Source organism: Quercus robur, chromosome 2 (genome assembly GCF_932294415.1).
Source record: "Quercus robur chromosome 2, dhQueRobu3.1, whole genome shotgun sequence".
NCBI lineage: Eukaryota > Viridiplantae > Streptophyta > Magnoliopsida > Fagales > Fagaceae > Quercus > Quercus robur.
In genome coordinates, this window is record NC_065535.1 from 20,252,776 (window position 1) to 20,269,691 (window position 16,916).

The window sequence follows — 16,916 nt, forward strand, 5'->3', positions numbered from 1 at the left end:
CCACAACTAAAAGAAAGAGTGTTGTGAAAATATTGTAATATTTTGTTGTATTCATAATCTTTCTCAATTCTAAATGTTTTTTTTTTTCCTTTTATTTGTGGAAAACTTGTAAATAAGATGAAAATATAGGTACAGTAAATTTGGTGCAGCACATTGATTACCCCCAATAAAATTCAAACACATAAATTGATTGCATCTAATTTTTCTTGAAAAAGATAGTGTTGCTTGTATGGTATAGTCGTATGACTTGTACTCGTCAATAAAGAAAATTTCTGAATGTAATTGGAGAAACTAATGCATTACACTTAAAAGAAAATATATCTAAGTTATGTCGTAAACTAAGATGTGCATTTCTTTAAATATCAAAATAGTGTTGCATCTCAGTCTGTTCCTCTTTCAACTTTCATAGATTCCAAAGTATCACCATCCCTACGTGTGTGTGTGTGTGAGAGAGAGAGAGAGAGGAGCAAGCAGGCAGGGGGCAAAGGTAGATACATGGGTTGTGTAGTTGGTACAATCATGCCAAGCTTTTAGAGCATAAAACCTGGAGAGAATCTATAAGTTGCAACCCAGGGCCAGCACCAACAGCACCAATTGAACCCAAAATGTGGAACTTATTCTAATAACAAACAAAAGAAGGGTTGGGCATAAAGGGGGTCATATGGTCCCCCACTTTGGAGCCATTGCTAAGTAAAAGCCCATCCACACCCCCAAACCATTATAAAAGATTGGGACCCTCAACTCCCCCCCCCCCCCCCCCCCCCCCATCTTTCCATCATCATTAATTTATGATGCTTTTATTCTCACGCCTAATTTCACCAGCAATTTCTTCTATGCACCCACACATGGGTGTTATCATTTGACTAACAACTGCCTTTTTGTCATTTAAATAAAATATTACACACAAATCTCTGCCCATTGCTAAAGCAAAGCATTTGCCAAACACCCACTACCAATGTCTCTTTTAAAAAGTTTTTAAGTTTTCACCTATGATTTCATGTGCATACCAATTTTCCTTGTCTTTAAAAAAAAAAAAATAGTTCTTATTATTTCATGGAAAAAGTTTTGTCGTATACAAGATTATGTGATAGCAAAAAGAAAGTAACATGTGTCCAATGGTCATATACAATACACACAATCAAGTAATTTCTTAAACCGTGGTCTTTATTTTTTTTCCTGTCACGTAACCTGTATACAGCAAAACGTTTTCCTTGTTTTATTTTGATAGCCATTAGCTATACTATTTTTTTTCCTTTCTAGCTACATTCACAACAAGGCAACTGTAATGGATAAGGGACTTGGCGACTGTGCTGAATATGAAAAGGAATTAGTCTAAGGAAAGTTTAATGCATGGAGACTAACCTAAGGTCCCCTACTCCTACCCCAACATGTTTAGCTCGTTGGGACCATGCATAGCTTAATTATATGACAGTGAAGTGGCAAAAAAAAGGTGCATAGCTTGCCAATGAATGCACATACTCAACTCCCTATTTGACATGACTATAAAGTTGACTACATTTTAGCAAAGCTAGCAAACATTGGATATATAATTATAAAAAAAAAAATCAATAAATGCATTCTAAAATTTCACTATACACTATTTTGGCGGTTTTATGTTCAAAACAAAATTCCCAAATGATCCCTAGACCATGACTGGTACCTACTTTTTTTTTTTTGGAACCAAAAGCTGTATTATATAGTTTAGGTATTCATGCATGGCAATGGCATATATCACACAGAAATTTATAAGATACAAAAAAGTATCGATGAGTATCGGAAAAGCACTTAATTCTCTGGACCTCGGACGGTCCCCTCTTGGGACAACTACCACATCAGCACATGTATTTGCTTTCCTGCTCTGACAAAATGCAATGCTAATATATTTTCTTATAAACGATGATAATTACACATTATATGTATGGTACACATAATTGATATCGTGTTATTTTTTATTATGATACTGTACAACTTAACGTATACAATAATAATTAGCGCTTTCTTATTACATATTGTTTCTTTTTAGGGAATATACTTTCCTGCTAAAGATAAATTGATTGAACTTTTATCCATTGCAATGCGAAATCTAGGGGCGAGCTTGAAAATTTGTTGAAAATGGTTTTCGATGGGTCTGAGAAAGATACTATATTTTGCATGGAGAAGAGCTCATGGGAATGATTTGCTACCTGTAATGTACAGCTTTTGCAATGCAATGCTGTTGAGAATTGAACCTGTCTTTTTGGTTATGTGGTCCTGATAGACTTTATCATGAACCCTATATATTTCTACTACTATAAATAACCAAAATTATCACATATCCACACATAGATGATGTAATGTTTAATGATGGTTTTGTGGTCCAAGATGATATAGATTATAGTAGAATAAAAAGGAGGCATCAACCAACCATTATCATTAATTTGGCCGATTGAGTAATGACTTACAAGTAAAGTTCCTAAATACATCTTTTTTTTAAAATCCTTTTCTTTTTCACCACGCTAACCTCCCAATGACAAAGAGTGACATCTTCAAGTTCCTCTAAATATCGAACCAATTTTTGCAATGACATTGTTTTATATTTGTTTTTGATTTCCTTCTCCATCTATTTTTTTTACTTTTGTTGGAGTAGGGACCTCAATCTTATAAAAATCAAAACAAAAAAGAAAGCGTGTCAACAAATTCTTTTACTTTTTTTGGGTCAGGGTTTGCATTGATTCAAATTCTTTAGACAATTCTTACGTAGTCCTAGAGCATTGCTCTGAGCTCTCACAAAGAGAGTGGCTCCCATGGTGGGTACCACATTTAGGGTCCATCATTTATGTGAGAACCTGGAGTAGTGCTCCGGGACTATCTAAGTTTTTTTTCAAACTTTTGTAATTATGTGTCATAATTTCATTTCCGCTTTCCTTATGTGCACAGCTACTCATAAATTTGACCTTTTCTATAAAAAAAATAGTTTAATCTTACTGTTTTATATATAATAAGCATTTTAAACAAAAAGAATTAATTAAGCCATTGGAAATATACAACCTATCACAAACACAAAAGAGATTGTATTGTATAACATATATGGTGAAGGTAAAATTCACTACCCAGTTGCCCATGTGCAGCAGGCTAGGTCCCTAAGCAATGATAAGTGAACTTAAATTAAAATTGTAGTACCAATACTTTGTGATGATCTAGTACATCACATTCATTATATCCATCACTCATATATCTCCTTTATTACTGAAATTAGCAATGGTGCATGCATATCTTATGCTTAGGATTTGGGGTAGGGCTAGCTATTAGATATGTAGAGTTTAATCCAACAACAGCAATAATTATATTACAATTAGACTCCAACCAAGTCTGAACAGCATATTCTAGAATTAAAATTGTCGATGACAATTAAGTTTTTGATTTGGTTTTGTTTTTTGTTTTTTTGGGTATGTAGGTTTAGTTGAGATCTCACATAACATGACTAGCACTGATGTTATAGTCAAAAGTTGAATAATAAATATTGTGGGGATAACTTAAGCTTATTAATTTATGTTGCGTCTAACTACATTTTAACTAACCCTTTGTTTTAATTTACATCACTAATGATGCAAGTGTTTAATCAAACTATCTTGAAAATTAGAGTACTTATTTTGATTGAATTCAGCTTAAAGCTCTTATACATTAAAATTAGAGCTAAAGTTCGACAAATGGGAGAGGGAGGAGAAGGGGTAAAGTGTCACTGAACTTTGAACCCTTTGGCAAGTTTTATCTTTTTGTTTCTTCATTTAGAGGTAACAATTTAAATTGCCATTATTGAAATCTGAAAAGATAAGGAGTGCAAGGTAAGTAAGAAGAACCTTTACTATCCCACTATGAACTAAGTCTTACCCGAAAAAAAAGTAGAGACATTTTAAAACAGAACCTTAGGTGACAAACTGCCAATGCAGTATGACATCAATTCCGTTGGCCAATCTGACGTATCAATGCCAAGAATTTTGTAGTTTAATTAGTACTTCTTGATATTTTCACGAAGATACTCAATGGTCATATCACTCTCCTCTAACTATAGGTTATTAAAAAAAAAAAGGGCATATGAACAATTTTGAACTTGTAGCTCAAAGTATGGGTGTTCATTAAACCGCTCGGACCGCATCTAAGTTAACCAAATTGCCCACAAAATAGAGTAACCGCATTGTATTACAAGTGGAGGTGAAAAAACCACATTGCACTGTGCCCATATATATGTGTGTGTGCATGCTTTATTTTATATTAATATATATTATATGAACTAAGTGTTGATCACTTGATTTTTTGAATTTAAAGATGAGACATTTCACACCTAAAAAATTATTGATTTACTCTTAATCATTCCAAAATAAAGAAAAACCAACCAAACATTTTAAAAATAGGCCAAAAACAAAGCAAATATTTTGCCAAAATTTTGAAAAATATTCAAACCCAAAACCAATCAAATCACAATGTGATACACGGTATAAAATTGCACATATAACTACAAAACTGAGATGCAATGTCGTGATGGTTTTGGCCAAACTCCACCTTGAAGTGCAATAATGAACACCCCATTTTAGAGGATTAGAGTACATGACTACGGACCAAGGTGTCGATGTTTGAAACCCCAATAGTTGATAGTGATACATATAGATTATAGACTAGGGTTCTGCCAAAGATGACATAAGTAACAGTAAAAGTCTTTAGTCAAGGTTGTTTGACTAAAGACTGAAAGCTTTAAATTATATAAGAAGATTATTAGGTAGTAGTTTAATCAGTTTACATAGATCAGATTCAAGACAAAAGCAGGTATAATTAATGGTTTGTTTCACTTGGCTGTAGCCTGTAGGCTAAAATTATTTTGGTTTGACGATGGGTTGGTCCCTTTTATTTGTGTCATTGTCATTTTAATCCCTCCATTATTAAAAATTGTAATATATCTTCTAATTAACAATCTTTTCGTTGTAAAATGAATTGTTAAATATCCCAACACTACTTCGTCTTATTTTTTTAACAAAAAAAACATTTTGATAAATTTGTTAGTTCAGAGTTTAAAGATTTTGATAAATAACCGCATTAAAGTTGGAGGTTTAAATTATTAACTCTGATACTCAAAGTAACCAAAATAATAGTGTGTTAGAAATTGGATGGACAAAAGTTGTCTTAGTCCCTATAAAAAAAAAATTGTCTTATTGGTTAATAAAGAAAAATTGAATTGGAAATGTGTTTGTGTAAGCTCTAAACCATCTTACTAAAGAGATTAAGAAAGGTAAGTAGGAGGTACAAGGTAGAAGAATAGACAAAATGGTCTATATGTCACTAGCTTTTTCGTTTAGATTTTAGTTTATTTTGTTTATAAACAGTTTTTTAAAACTTCACTCTCTCTTTCTTTCTTGTTTTTTGTTTCCAAAGTATCAATTTTTAGCAAAACACCAAATAAGCTAATGACAAACGTACAAGAATTAATTTTTGGGATTTTAGTCTTATCCATACAAGTAACATATTGTTATTCCCCAAAGAGGTAGCACAATCGGTTAAAGACCACGTCTCTGGATCATATGTTTTCAAATCTCTCCTTCACCTTCTATTGAGATTAAAGAAAAAAAAAGAAAAAAAAAAGAAAAAAAGAAAAGTAAAAAGTAGCATGTTGCTCCTTGAGCACAGAAAAATATAGTGTTTCTTCCTATAATCTTGACCAAAACAAAATTTTGAACATGTTAATGATGATTACTGTATTATTACTTTTGGATGGTAGATGATAATTGAAAAAAAAAATTAGAAAAATCAACCTCACTTTGCTAGTTATGCATGTGTTTGTCATGATTTATTTGACAAATTGTTAGTATTAATTAGTTTATAAATTTAAACTATCCTAAATGGATACAGAATGACAGAATCCTATTACGCCTATGTTTGGATTGCACTGAAGTTATTTCAGTATTTGTGTTGGCGTTTTTAGTGGGTTCCGTGTATTGTTTATAGGACTTATAAATACTTTTTTTAACAAAATTTATATTAAAATTGGGTCATACAACATTATTAACATATTTAAAAATTATTTTACTATAATATTTTTAATTTTTAATAATAAATGGTATTTAAACAAACCCACAGACATTTTCTTAAAAGAAAGTTTTCGGACAAAAATGAAAGGATGGAACTTGTATCCAATGGTCAGTGCCGGCTAAATATGTTGCGATGCTAACGCGTGTCAAGACTGAACGCGTGTCCACTGGCCACTAGAAGGACCCAAAATGAAAAACCTCGTCAAACGCTGGTTTTACTGTTTTAGGCTTTTAGCTCGCAAATTCAAATACGCCATGCATGTATGCCTGAGGCTATTAAATGCAAATAAAAAGAAAAAAACAAAAACAAAAACAGGGAGTGAGAGAAAGAACAAATATTTACACTGTATATCAGTATATGGCGCATTAGCACTACTACTGCAAATAGTAGAATGTACCACCATCTTGGACAGTCTAGTTTCTTTCATTGTTGTCATTATAAATGATATGCAGTACATTATTATAGAGGGCTCATATAAAAGAATAAGTCTAGTGCCGGCACAACTTGTGCCACAAGTTGTGGCCCTGTACTTATTCCATGTAAAACCCTCACAGGTTGCTAATTTATGGCAACGTCTGGGTGTCTACCCGTTCATGGAAGGCACACACAATGACACAAACAATGAGAAATGGTGTTGGTCTCTGCTTTATTTATATCCATGGTGCATTATTGACTGAGCTTGACTCAATGTTATAAATACCATTCCGTAGTATGATCTATAAAAAAAAAATAATAATAATAATAATAATACCATTCCGTACCAATAACTAGCATGACTGGTTTTTGTATTAACATCAAAACTAAATTAAAGAAACACATTCTCGCAAAGAGCTTTTAGTTCAACTAACGCTTCCTTATGTTTTCAATAAAAATGTACACGGTTTAAATTCTCTCTACTAACAACTAATTATAAAATAAAATAAAAATCCAACTTTCAAAAATGAGTAAAAATATGATTCTATAAGATCTAGTCTCGTTCAAATAATGAATTTTGATGCCATTCTTATGACCCACATCCAAATAATATTATATTTCTAGATGTCCAGTCAACTACTGTGCCTCAACACATTTCGAAGAAAACCAATTATAGCTCTGGGAATAAAAAAAAGAAACCTTTTGAATAAACCAAAAAAAAAAACAAAAAATCAAAATTATAGGTTTTGGCTGGTATTGACTAATACGGGATGTGTCGAGCAAGTTTTCAATAAATACCTAACAAAATATCAACTCAGTACTGGATGTACCGGTTCACGCGTGAATATATTATGATTATATATCAAATTATTATTCTAATTTGTGTGTATATATATATATATATATGTACGTGTGTGTGTGAGAACATTGCTCTTTCCCAATTTCCAGTACCTAAAATGCTCTCAAAGGTCAAAATGACAAAGTCACAAGACAAAGCTACGCGGCAGACACAGGGACATACATATATAGTCACAACACAGCCGCATTGCTGTAGCTTGTAACGTGGACTGTTATAGTGCAACAATTTGTATTATTAGATTATATTCAGTTTTGAACTTGGTTAATTTACTTGGTTCTCAATACACTGACAATACACATTCACACACAACAACACAAAACAGCTTGGGAAAGAAAGTTGAGGATTCTTTAAAAAGAGAGCGCATAGGATAGGAGAATGAAACCAAAACCAAACGACCATGTTGGGACCCTAGATAAGTACTCGTCGTAATGTGCTTGGCAAGAGTATATTATTATTATTTTCTTCTCTCTCACTTTTGTTGTTCAAAGAAAAGGACCCAAATCTATTTGTATCATCTCAACCACTTTTGTCAGTGCTATTAGTTGTTGTTTTTTTTGGATCCAAAAAGATTAATAAAACTGACAAGTGACACCCATATTGATACGATAATAATAAAACAGAGCAATGGAACACAACAACATTACAAACCATAGTTGAGGTAAAACTAGAAGTGGTAGACATGAAAATAGAGAGAAAAAGAAAGGGTAAAAAGGTAAGAAAATAAGGGGTGGCGTGCTTTAACGGCAGAGAAAAGCTTCTTTTAAAAGAGGAGAGAGAAAAAAAGAGGAGAGAGAGAGAGGGAGAGGGAGAGAGAGAAGAGAAGAGGTCTGAGCCACCCTGTAAACACAGTGCTCTGCTCTCTCTCTCTACTCTACTACTACTAATACTACCACACACTCACAAAGCCTGAGCCTTTTTTCTCTCACTAAAAACACTCTCTCTCACTTTCCCTCATTTTTGTTTTGCTGAAAGAATTCAGGGCTAGAAGGAGACAAGGGCATCAGAGGGCTTGCTCAGAGTAGAGCGTATAGAGAGAGAGATGCATTGAGATTTGCGCCAAAAAAGAAAGGATCTTCAGCGGATCAGAGTGATTTAAAGCAAAGGCGGCGACAATTTATGAGAGTTTAGAGCTCATAGAGTAGAGTAGACTTAGAGAGAGAAACTCAACAAAAAAAAATTAAAGAATTTGGATCGTTTCTCTCTTTCTCTCTCTAAGTCTCTGCTCTCATGCTCTGCTTTTTTTACTTGTTTCTCTCTCTAAAACGCTGACGCCAATTACTTTCTCGCTTTCACTCGTCAGGCTCAGAACTCAGACCCTCTTTTAATATTTGTTTCTGTATTCCAAGCTTTGTATTCTCTTCCTTTCTTTCTTTCTCTTTCTGACGCTATTTTCCTTGTGTGTTATTCTGGGAAACCATTGCTCTCTCTCTCTCTCTGCTCCATAGGATTTTAGATATTCTCTTTCTTTCTCCTCTACCGGCGTCATCAATGCCATCATAGAGCCTTGAAATCAATCAATGGGAAAAGCACGAAGATCGAGACAGTGGTATAAAGGTGGAGACTTGTCTCGCTCTGGTGGTGGTGGTGCTGTTTGTGGTTGTCACGGTCCTGTGGAAGCGTTCTTTTAGATAGAAGAAGAAGAAAGAGGAAGAAGAACCGCCATTTCTGAAGTGGGTTTTTGGTTTCTTCAACTGGGTTTGTCTCAAAATCCGACATTTCAGAGTGACAAATTTGCTATTTGTGCTACTTAGGAGGGGTATTCAGTGGTGAACAAAAATGAAGTTTATGAAGTTGGGTTCCAAGCCTGATGTGTTTCAAGCAGAAGGGAAAACTATCAGGTAAGTCAGTGAGTGAGGGGTTTTTCCTTTACCTCAAATTCTAAATTCATATAAAAGTTCTTTTGTGTGCTTTTTTTGGGTTCATTTTTGTTTGATTTTGGACTTAATGGTAATGCTCTACTGGTTTAAGTTTTCTTTGTAAGAATTGTAGATTTGCTTGTATTTCTTTGTCATGCTCTGGAAATTTTCAGCAAAAGCTTACACTTAATTCAGTTTTGAGATTTGTATGTGAAGCGGAAAAAATGTAAAGCAGACATTTCTAACTTTTGAAAATTGTAAAACTAATCAAAACCTTTTTAAATTCAGTTGAAAAACCCTGTTAAGTACAAACTTTAAAAAATAAAAAGAAGGTATGGATGTGATATAATCTTAAGTCCACTCAGGAGGTGGTCCTGTCATTGAAAGGTTTCATCTTTGTGAAGAATTTGTGGCCCAGATCAATAATATAATGTCATATGGGAGTTCCAAGTTGTTTTTTGGGTAACTTCTTTACACATACAATGACATTAATTGCACCAACATTTACAATTTCTACCTCCAAATAGGTTGTACTGGCGATGCTACATGCAGATTTCCATTTATCACATCATGTGTCAAATTGGTCAGAGGAAAAGTTAAACCTGTGCATGGATGGTTTGACCATCACCAATCCAGCTTTGTTGCCTCAAGGGCATCTTTAATAACGAAGTGTCATAACCTCTTGCATGTGCACTATCTTTGTCTCGTTGCATAATGAAAATCAGACAAAAACAAAGCTAATTTGGTGGTTAATTCCTTTAATTATGGGATCACATGTTATAATGCAAATTGCTTTTTTTTTTGGGGGGGGGGGGGGGGATTGGGAGGGGTGGGGGCCTTGATTTTTACGAGTTTTGTTTACTTAAGCGAAAAAAAAGGGTGGTAGATATTGGAGTGTTATTACCCCATAAAATGAGTTTTCAGACCTTTTGGTTCATATCTCACATGCATGCAATGGTTTTGATTTTAGATTTTTGGGAACCAGAGGGGTGGCTTTTCTTGACCTTTGTCTGTAAATGTAATTCAAATCCATCCATTCATATACTTAAGCATCAAGCATAATTTATATATGGATTTTAGAAGAAATCTCTTATCTCATCCATTGGGCTTGTTATTTGGGTTAGGCAGTCCTGGTGCTCAACATTTGTCTCATTATTCTTTAAGACATGTATCTTTAAACTACGATCAATTGAATGATCATACATGCACCAGCTAACATTCAATTCACTCCTGCCAATAGCCTTGTAGCTCAACTAGCACCTCCTGGAAACACTAAAGGCGTCCATGGTTCAAATCCCAACTTTTGAATTATCAAACAAAACAAAAATTACTCTTCTTTGAGTTGTTATGCTCTTTGCATTTAAGACTGGATGAAAATTGTGCTGCTATGTCACTGTAACTGTTATTTGGGTTATCAACTGTGTGTAAGAGCAAGTAGGGCTGTTAAAGAACTGAGTTGTTATGAACAGCTTAGACTTGGCTCAACAAAAGCTTGTTTATATTCGCTTTGTTAGCAAACAAGCCAAGCTGCCTAGGTTTGGGCTCATCTATTAAGCAAGCTAAGCTCTAACATAATAATGTGTTATGAACAAGCTTGTGACTATGAGACATAAAAATATGCTTATTAGACTTGAGATCATATTGTGCAAAGTTGTAAATAAGTATATGAGATATCAAATTATTATGTGTAATTTTTTTGATGATATAAATAGTTCATGTCATAGTAAAAATTCTATAATTTTTAACAACTTAAGATTGGTGAATCTAATTTATAAATTCATAAACAGAAATCATTCTACTTAAATTTAGTTATTAATTATTAGCATGAATTTTTGAAAGGGTAAATTTTTTTTTTTTTTTTTTTTTGTCATGGTGTTTAGTATATATGATGGAAAAAATAGATTATTCAAAGTATCTTGTGAAAAGCTTGAGCTTGTTGAATAAGAAAATGAACCAAGCTTGAACATGTTATCTAGCTTGGTGACGAGCTCAAGCTTGGCTTGTGTTTGAAGAAAAATTAAATGAATCAATCTTGAACTTTTAATACTTGGCTTGACTTATTTACAAGTACAACCCTAGGAACCCTAGGAGCAGGGTGAGGTCCTCTAATCAAGGTTACACCCAGCCCTCCCTGATACCTTTATATTACACATTACACTTTTTTTTTTTTTTTTTTTTTTTGAGATTGATGCCTGGTTCTATGGTCTTTGGATATTTAAAACATTTATAAGGAGAATATGTTCGGTAAAAAAATAAAAGAAGAATATGTTATATCTGTTGCATCATGTAGTGAAGAGTTAAAACTTACAATTTATAATGATATTACCATCAAAAGAATCATAACCTCTTTATAAATTTTTTTTAAAATGTTTATTTGAGGTTATAAACCATGAGATGGTCATATGCATTTCATTTCATTTTTAACTTTGTGGTCTCCACCCTCCTTAATGGCTTAGCATCTCGAGTCTGCTCATGCAGGTATGTGTCATCTGATTTGGCTACGGATGTCATCATAAATGTCGGTGAAGTGAAGTTTTACCTTCATAAGGTATGGTGTTCTTTTTATGCTTTTCCCTCAAGTGGGTTGAATTTAACATTATCTTAGCTAACTGAATTGTTTTATTCTACTTATCTAAAAAAGAATTGGTTCAATGTCTTATTATTTTAAATTGGTCAACCTATAAAAATATTCAAAAGTAATGATATTTTCATGGTAACTAATATGCCAACTGTTCTGAGAGGAGATAATTTTATCTTTTATGCAAACAAGCATGTGAATAAAGTGAAACCACACTAACTCGACATTAGAAGATTGGGTGACAGGTGGCTACATATGCATATCTTTTACAAAATTTACGGGTTTCTGTTTCATTGCAAAAGAATATGGAAAAAAAAATTAATAAATCATTTGCTAGACTGAAGCTATTGTTTAAGGGCTCATACAACAGCAGTTAAAGCATCTCTTTCCAATAATCCAATCTCAAGTGAAATCTGTGTTCATTGTTGTGATTGGAGAAACATACCTGAAAACATCATTTTGGAATCTATTTTATGTTGTGTTTTTAGATGGAGATAAACCGTTTTTGTTGTTTTGAAGGCTTGACCAAATGGACAACAGTCAAACAAATGATCAAATTAATACGAAAATAACTGTCTTAATAAGAGGCATGTGGTATATGATCCGTGCTTCAACCAAGAACAGGGAGCATAGGCCTCTGAATTCGGACTTTATAATGTTGTCATGGCTGGTTGAGGTCTCTTCTCAGGCTGTGTTAGTACCACCCAGGAAACAGCAATGTGAATGGCATACAAAGAAAGATGATAACACTCTTTCTTGGTATCTTTTGAAGTGCAAAATTTTGTTCGTCTTACATAGATGCCTAATTATCTCTTGTAGAAACTTAAATTATGATCTAACGAGGTTACTGACAAAAAGTTATTTGCTCTGTGTACAATGTCTCTATGAGCATGAAAGATGTATTCTATTTTTGAGGACCAACACCCCCCCCCCCCCGCCCCACCCCCCCCCCCCCAAAAAAAAAGTGACCATTTTCCACCAGCTGTATATTCTGGTTTGTAATACTTTGTATACTGTCTTTGTCTTTGCAGTTCCCTCTCTTGTCCAAGAGCAATCGCCTGCAGAAACTAGTGATGAAGGCCAATGAGGAGAGTGATGATGAAATTCACATGGTTGATTTTCCTGGTGGGCCAAAAGCCTTTGAAATTTGTGCGAAGTTCTGCTATGGAATGACTGTTACTCTCAATGCATACAATGTCGTGGCTGCTCGTTGTGCAGCTGAGTACCTTGAGATGACTGAGGACATTGATCGAGGAAACCTGATATTTAAAATTGAGGTATTTCTCAACTCAAGTATCTTCCGTAGCTGGAAAGATTCCATTATTGTTCTCCAAACGACCAAATCTCTTCTACCATGGTCTGAAGACCTGAAAATTATTGGAAGATGCATAGATTCCATTGCCTCTAAAACTTCTGTGAACCCTGTGAACATCACCTGGTCCTACACATATAATCGGAAATTAGCAGAGCAAGATAAAATTGTCGAGGATGGAGTGAAGTTCCCTGAGAAATTCGAATCTGTTCCAAAAGATTGGTGGGTTGAAGATATATGTGAGTTGGAGATTGATCTTTACAAGCGAGTTATGATTGCTGTAAAATCAAAGGGAAGAATGGATGGTAGCGTAATTGGGGAGGCACTAAAAACTTATGCAGTTAGATGGTTGCCGGATTCTGTTGATGCTTTGGTTTCTGATGCTCATGCCTGGAGGAACACATCTTTGGTAGAAACGATTGTTTGCTTACTGCCATCTGACAGAGGTGTGGGTTGTTCATGTAGTTTCTTGCTGAAACTATTGAAAGTTGCAATTTTAGTTGGAGCGGATGAGTCATCAAGGGAAGATTTGGTGAATAGGATAAGTATGAAGTTACATGAGGCTTCTGTTACGGATTTATTGATCCCATCTCGGCCTCCTCAAATTACTACATATGATGTTGAGTTGGTGCAATGCATTGTAAATCGATTTTTGATGCATGAAAAGTCTAATTGGGATATGGATGTTGTTGGGAAGAATGAGAAGGGGGTTGATAGTTTTGTCTTGGGGCATGGATCCTTGTTGAGTGTTGCTAAACTGATTGATGGTTATCTTGCGGAAATTGCACGTGATCGAAATCTTACCCTGTCTAGTTTCATTGACTTATCACATACAATTCCTCAGTCAGCAAGATTAACTCATGATGGATTGTACAAGGCCATAGACATTTACCTGAAGGTATGAACTGTTGGATTTTATTATGCCTTGCACACCAATTTAGTATATTTAATTATCCGAGTTAAGCTCTTGAAATATATATACGTAAACTGGGTTATGCTTTCTGAGTATCAGTAAAGTGGCCTTTACTCATGTATTATTATACAAGAAAATTACTGTAGAAGCTTAGGTATTTCAAATTCTTAGGGCTCTGAGTAGACTAACCAGACATTATCTAGCTATGGCATTAGACTTATATGCTCTGCTGTGGTATGCAGAGTAATTTTTGTCTGATAGCTTCCAGCATCGGATTAAAGTGGAACATTTTCACTGCTTTGTTTCTCATATTTCCAACACAAAATATATAAAACTAATACTGTGAAATATTCTAACGCTGAGATTAGAATTATACTGATGCATTTTGTCTTGTATTTGGCTAACAAGGTGTTCCAGGCTCCTTTTTGTCTTACTATTGCCTGTACACCTGTAGTGCTCCTATCTCACATGTATTTGGTAATCACTAGAATAAGTCCCTGGGGTTGGCCACCACAAGGGGTGGTTTTCGGTTTTCAAGTTGGGCCAATGCTTGCTGAGGTGTCCTGATTGCAAATTGAAGACTCGCTCAAACCAACTCCTTGGGGTTCTTTTATTTATGTTTCTGGGAAATGCCGTTATTTTCTTTTTGTAAATGTTGTCTTCTGTGTTTTCTTGTTCAACATTGTCGATACATCATTAATCAAATAAGACAGGGTGAAGATTTTAAGTCACTATAATACCTCAACTCTTTTTGATTTATAAATACATGGTGCTCTCTTGTGAATGTGAACCAGACAGCTTAACTCATGATTTAGAAGATGCAACCTATATGGATTTGAACACATTACCTGAATGAATTTCTGATAAATTATTGTGTTTTCAGGAGCATCCTAATTTAACAAAAGTTGAAAGGAAGAAGATATGTGGACTTATGGATGTCAAGAAACTGAGTATGGATGCGTCCATGCATGCTGCACAGAATGAGCGCCTGCCACTTCGGGTTGTTGTCCAGGTTCTCTTTTTTGAGCAGGTTAGAGCATCTGCTAATGTTCGATCCATTAACAACAATCCCCGTGATGCTTCACGTTCCACGACAAATACAGATGAAGAATGTGAGAAGACAGCAGCTGAAAGCTGCAGAACCCTTAAAAAGCAGATGAGTCAAATGAGGATAAAAGAGGAGGAGTTCCGGAAGAACGGGAAATTGGCTAAGAAGAACAGCAAAAATGGCAGAAGTGGCATTCAGTTACTGCCATCACGGTCGCGTAGAATATTTGATAAGCTGTGGGTTGTGGGTAAAGGGCATGGAGATAACAAGAGCTCTGAGTCATCTGGGAGTTCTCAAAGCCCGACTTCAATGGCTCCTGGAGACACCAAATCTTCTGGCTCATCATCAAGACACAGGAGGCATTCCATCTCCTAAAGGATTTTGGGAGCTCATTTCAAACTAAAAAGTGAAGAAGATTCAAACTGCTTGAAGTGTAAAAAGTGGTAGGTTTTGCCATAGCTGATAATGGGTATTAACTTAGCTGCAGTGCACAATATTCAGAGAAGGGGGTTTTCTGCAGAAAAATGTAATGAGCTTTTTGATTGCTTGATCTCTCTCTCACATCTGTTGGTTTCAAATGTAAGATCGGCTATCCTATAAAGTCAAAGTAGGTTCTTTATGCTTTCTTAATACTTTATGTTTCCTTGTACAGGATCTTGATCCCCTAAATTAAAGGCCGTAATGATTCAAACTTTCCCCTTCACTAGCTTTCTCTGTGGTACTATTTTCTCTTCCAATATCTTATTACCAATCCTCAAGATTGACATGAGCCATTTCTCCTACCTCAACTTAACATAAGACATGTTTCCCAAAATGTGATATGACACTGCTCAAATGTGATACAAAATTATCCTCCCTATCACCCCACCACACCAACCCCCCCCCCCCCCCCCCCCCCCCTCTTATGCTGCAATACTAAGTATGATATGTGATACAGGAAAACAAGTCTAAGAGAGCCACATTAGTATAAGATTAGACAACCTACTACATCATCGCAGCTTGAACGAATGACTTGGGACATGTTGGACGGGGCAACCAATGAAAGGCAGCATGCTTACTCACATGTTGGACGGGGCAACCAATGAAAGGCAGCATGCTTACTCTTAGAGCTTGGACCTCAAATCTCGAAGCTCCTAGGACAAGCATGACCTGAAAGATGACCTCTTAGTCTTAGGCACACAATCTTCATTTATGGGAACCAATGGTCTAGAGGCCAAGAATCTCGCCCATGATAGATGCAACCCTACTAATCACGCTCATAACAACAATATCAACTAGACCATTAAGTTCACTATCAAACTGAGGGCTACAATCAAGAAGCGTGCACTCCTAATGAGCTTAAGAAATTAAGGTATACAAATATGAGTGCATGTGCATGATACCTCCTAAAGGCTATTTCTTCGTGAGATCATCATACTTAAGCGTTGAAGTGCTACTTCCTTGCTAAAATGTGGTATTATATGTATCTAATACATGCGTCCGTCCTCTTACATGTAGTACCCATGTAAGAGGGTGAATTCATAAATCAAATACTTGATAGTTTTTCTTCGTTGCTACTAGTCAATCTTGGTTTTTGCAAGTATTCCATTGACATGTTGAGCACCGGACCATTAATTTATAATCAAAATGCATCTTTACTTGTGGCATTAGGACGCTTGTTAACGAAATTAAAGGGAAAATTGTAATCTAAATTGTATTTAAAAAAATGTAGTGTTAGAAAAAAAGACTAAAGAGTTGAAGCAATAATTGTGATTATTCAATAGTAATCAACTAATCCTTTTGAAATCTAAATTGTGGATGACATGTTATTTATTTACATGAGACTTTATGCACGGTTTTCATTAGTTAGGACCACAACTTATTTTATATCAATTTTCACAAT

General features: G+C 34.9%; 1 protein-coding gene across 2 annotated transcripts; it reads left to right on the forward strand.

Annotated features, from left to right (window-relative positions):
• The first annotated feature begins 8,033 nt into the window (after window positions 1-8,033).
• LOC126712820 (BTB/POZ domain-containing protein NPY1) lies at window positions 8,034-15,737 on the forward strand. Of its 2 annotated transcripts, XM_050412305.1 has the most exons (5): window positions 8,034-8,622; window positions 8,773-9,165; window positions 11,662-11,731; window positions 12,793-13,971; window positions 14,870-15,737. In XM_050412305.1, exons 2-5 carry the CDS (start codon window positions 9,104-9,106, stop codon window positions 15,407-15,409), a joined length of 1,851 nt encoding a protein of 616 aa, XP_050268262.1. In that variant the 5' UTR covers window positions 8,034-8,622; window positions 8,773-9,103; the 3' UTR covers window positions 15,410-15,737. The 2 variants fall into 2 exon arrangements, with proteins under 2 accessions (XP_050268262.1, XP_050268260.1); XM_050412303.1 differs by having other exon boundaries at window positions 8,034-9,165.
• The last annotated feature ends 1,179 nt before the right edge of the window (window positions 15,738-16,916 follow it).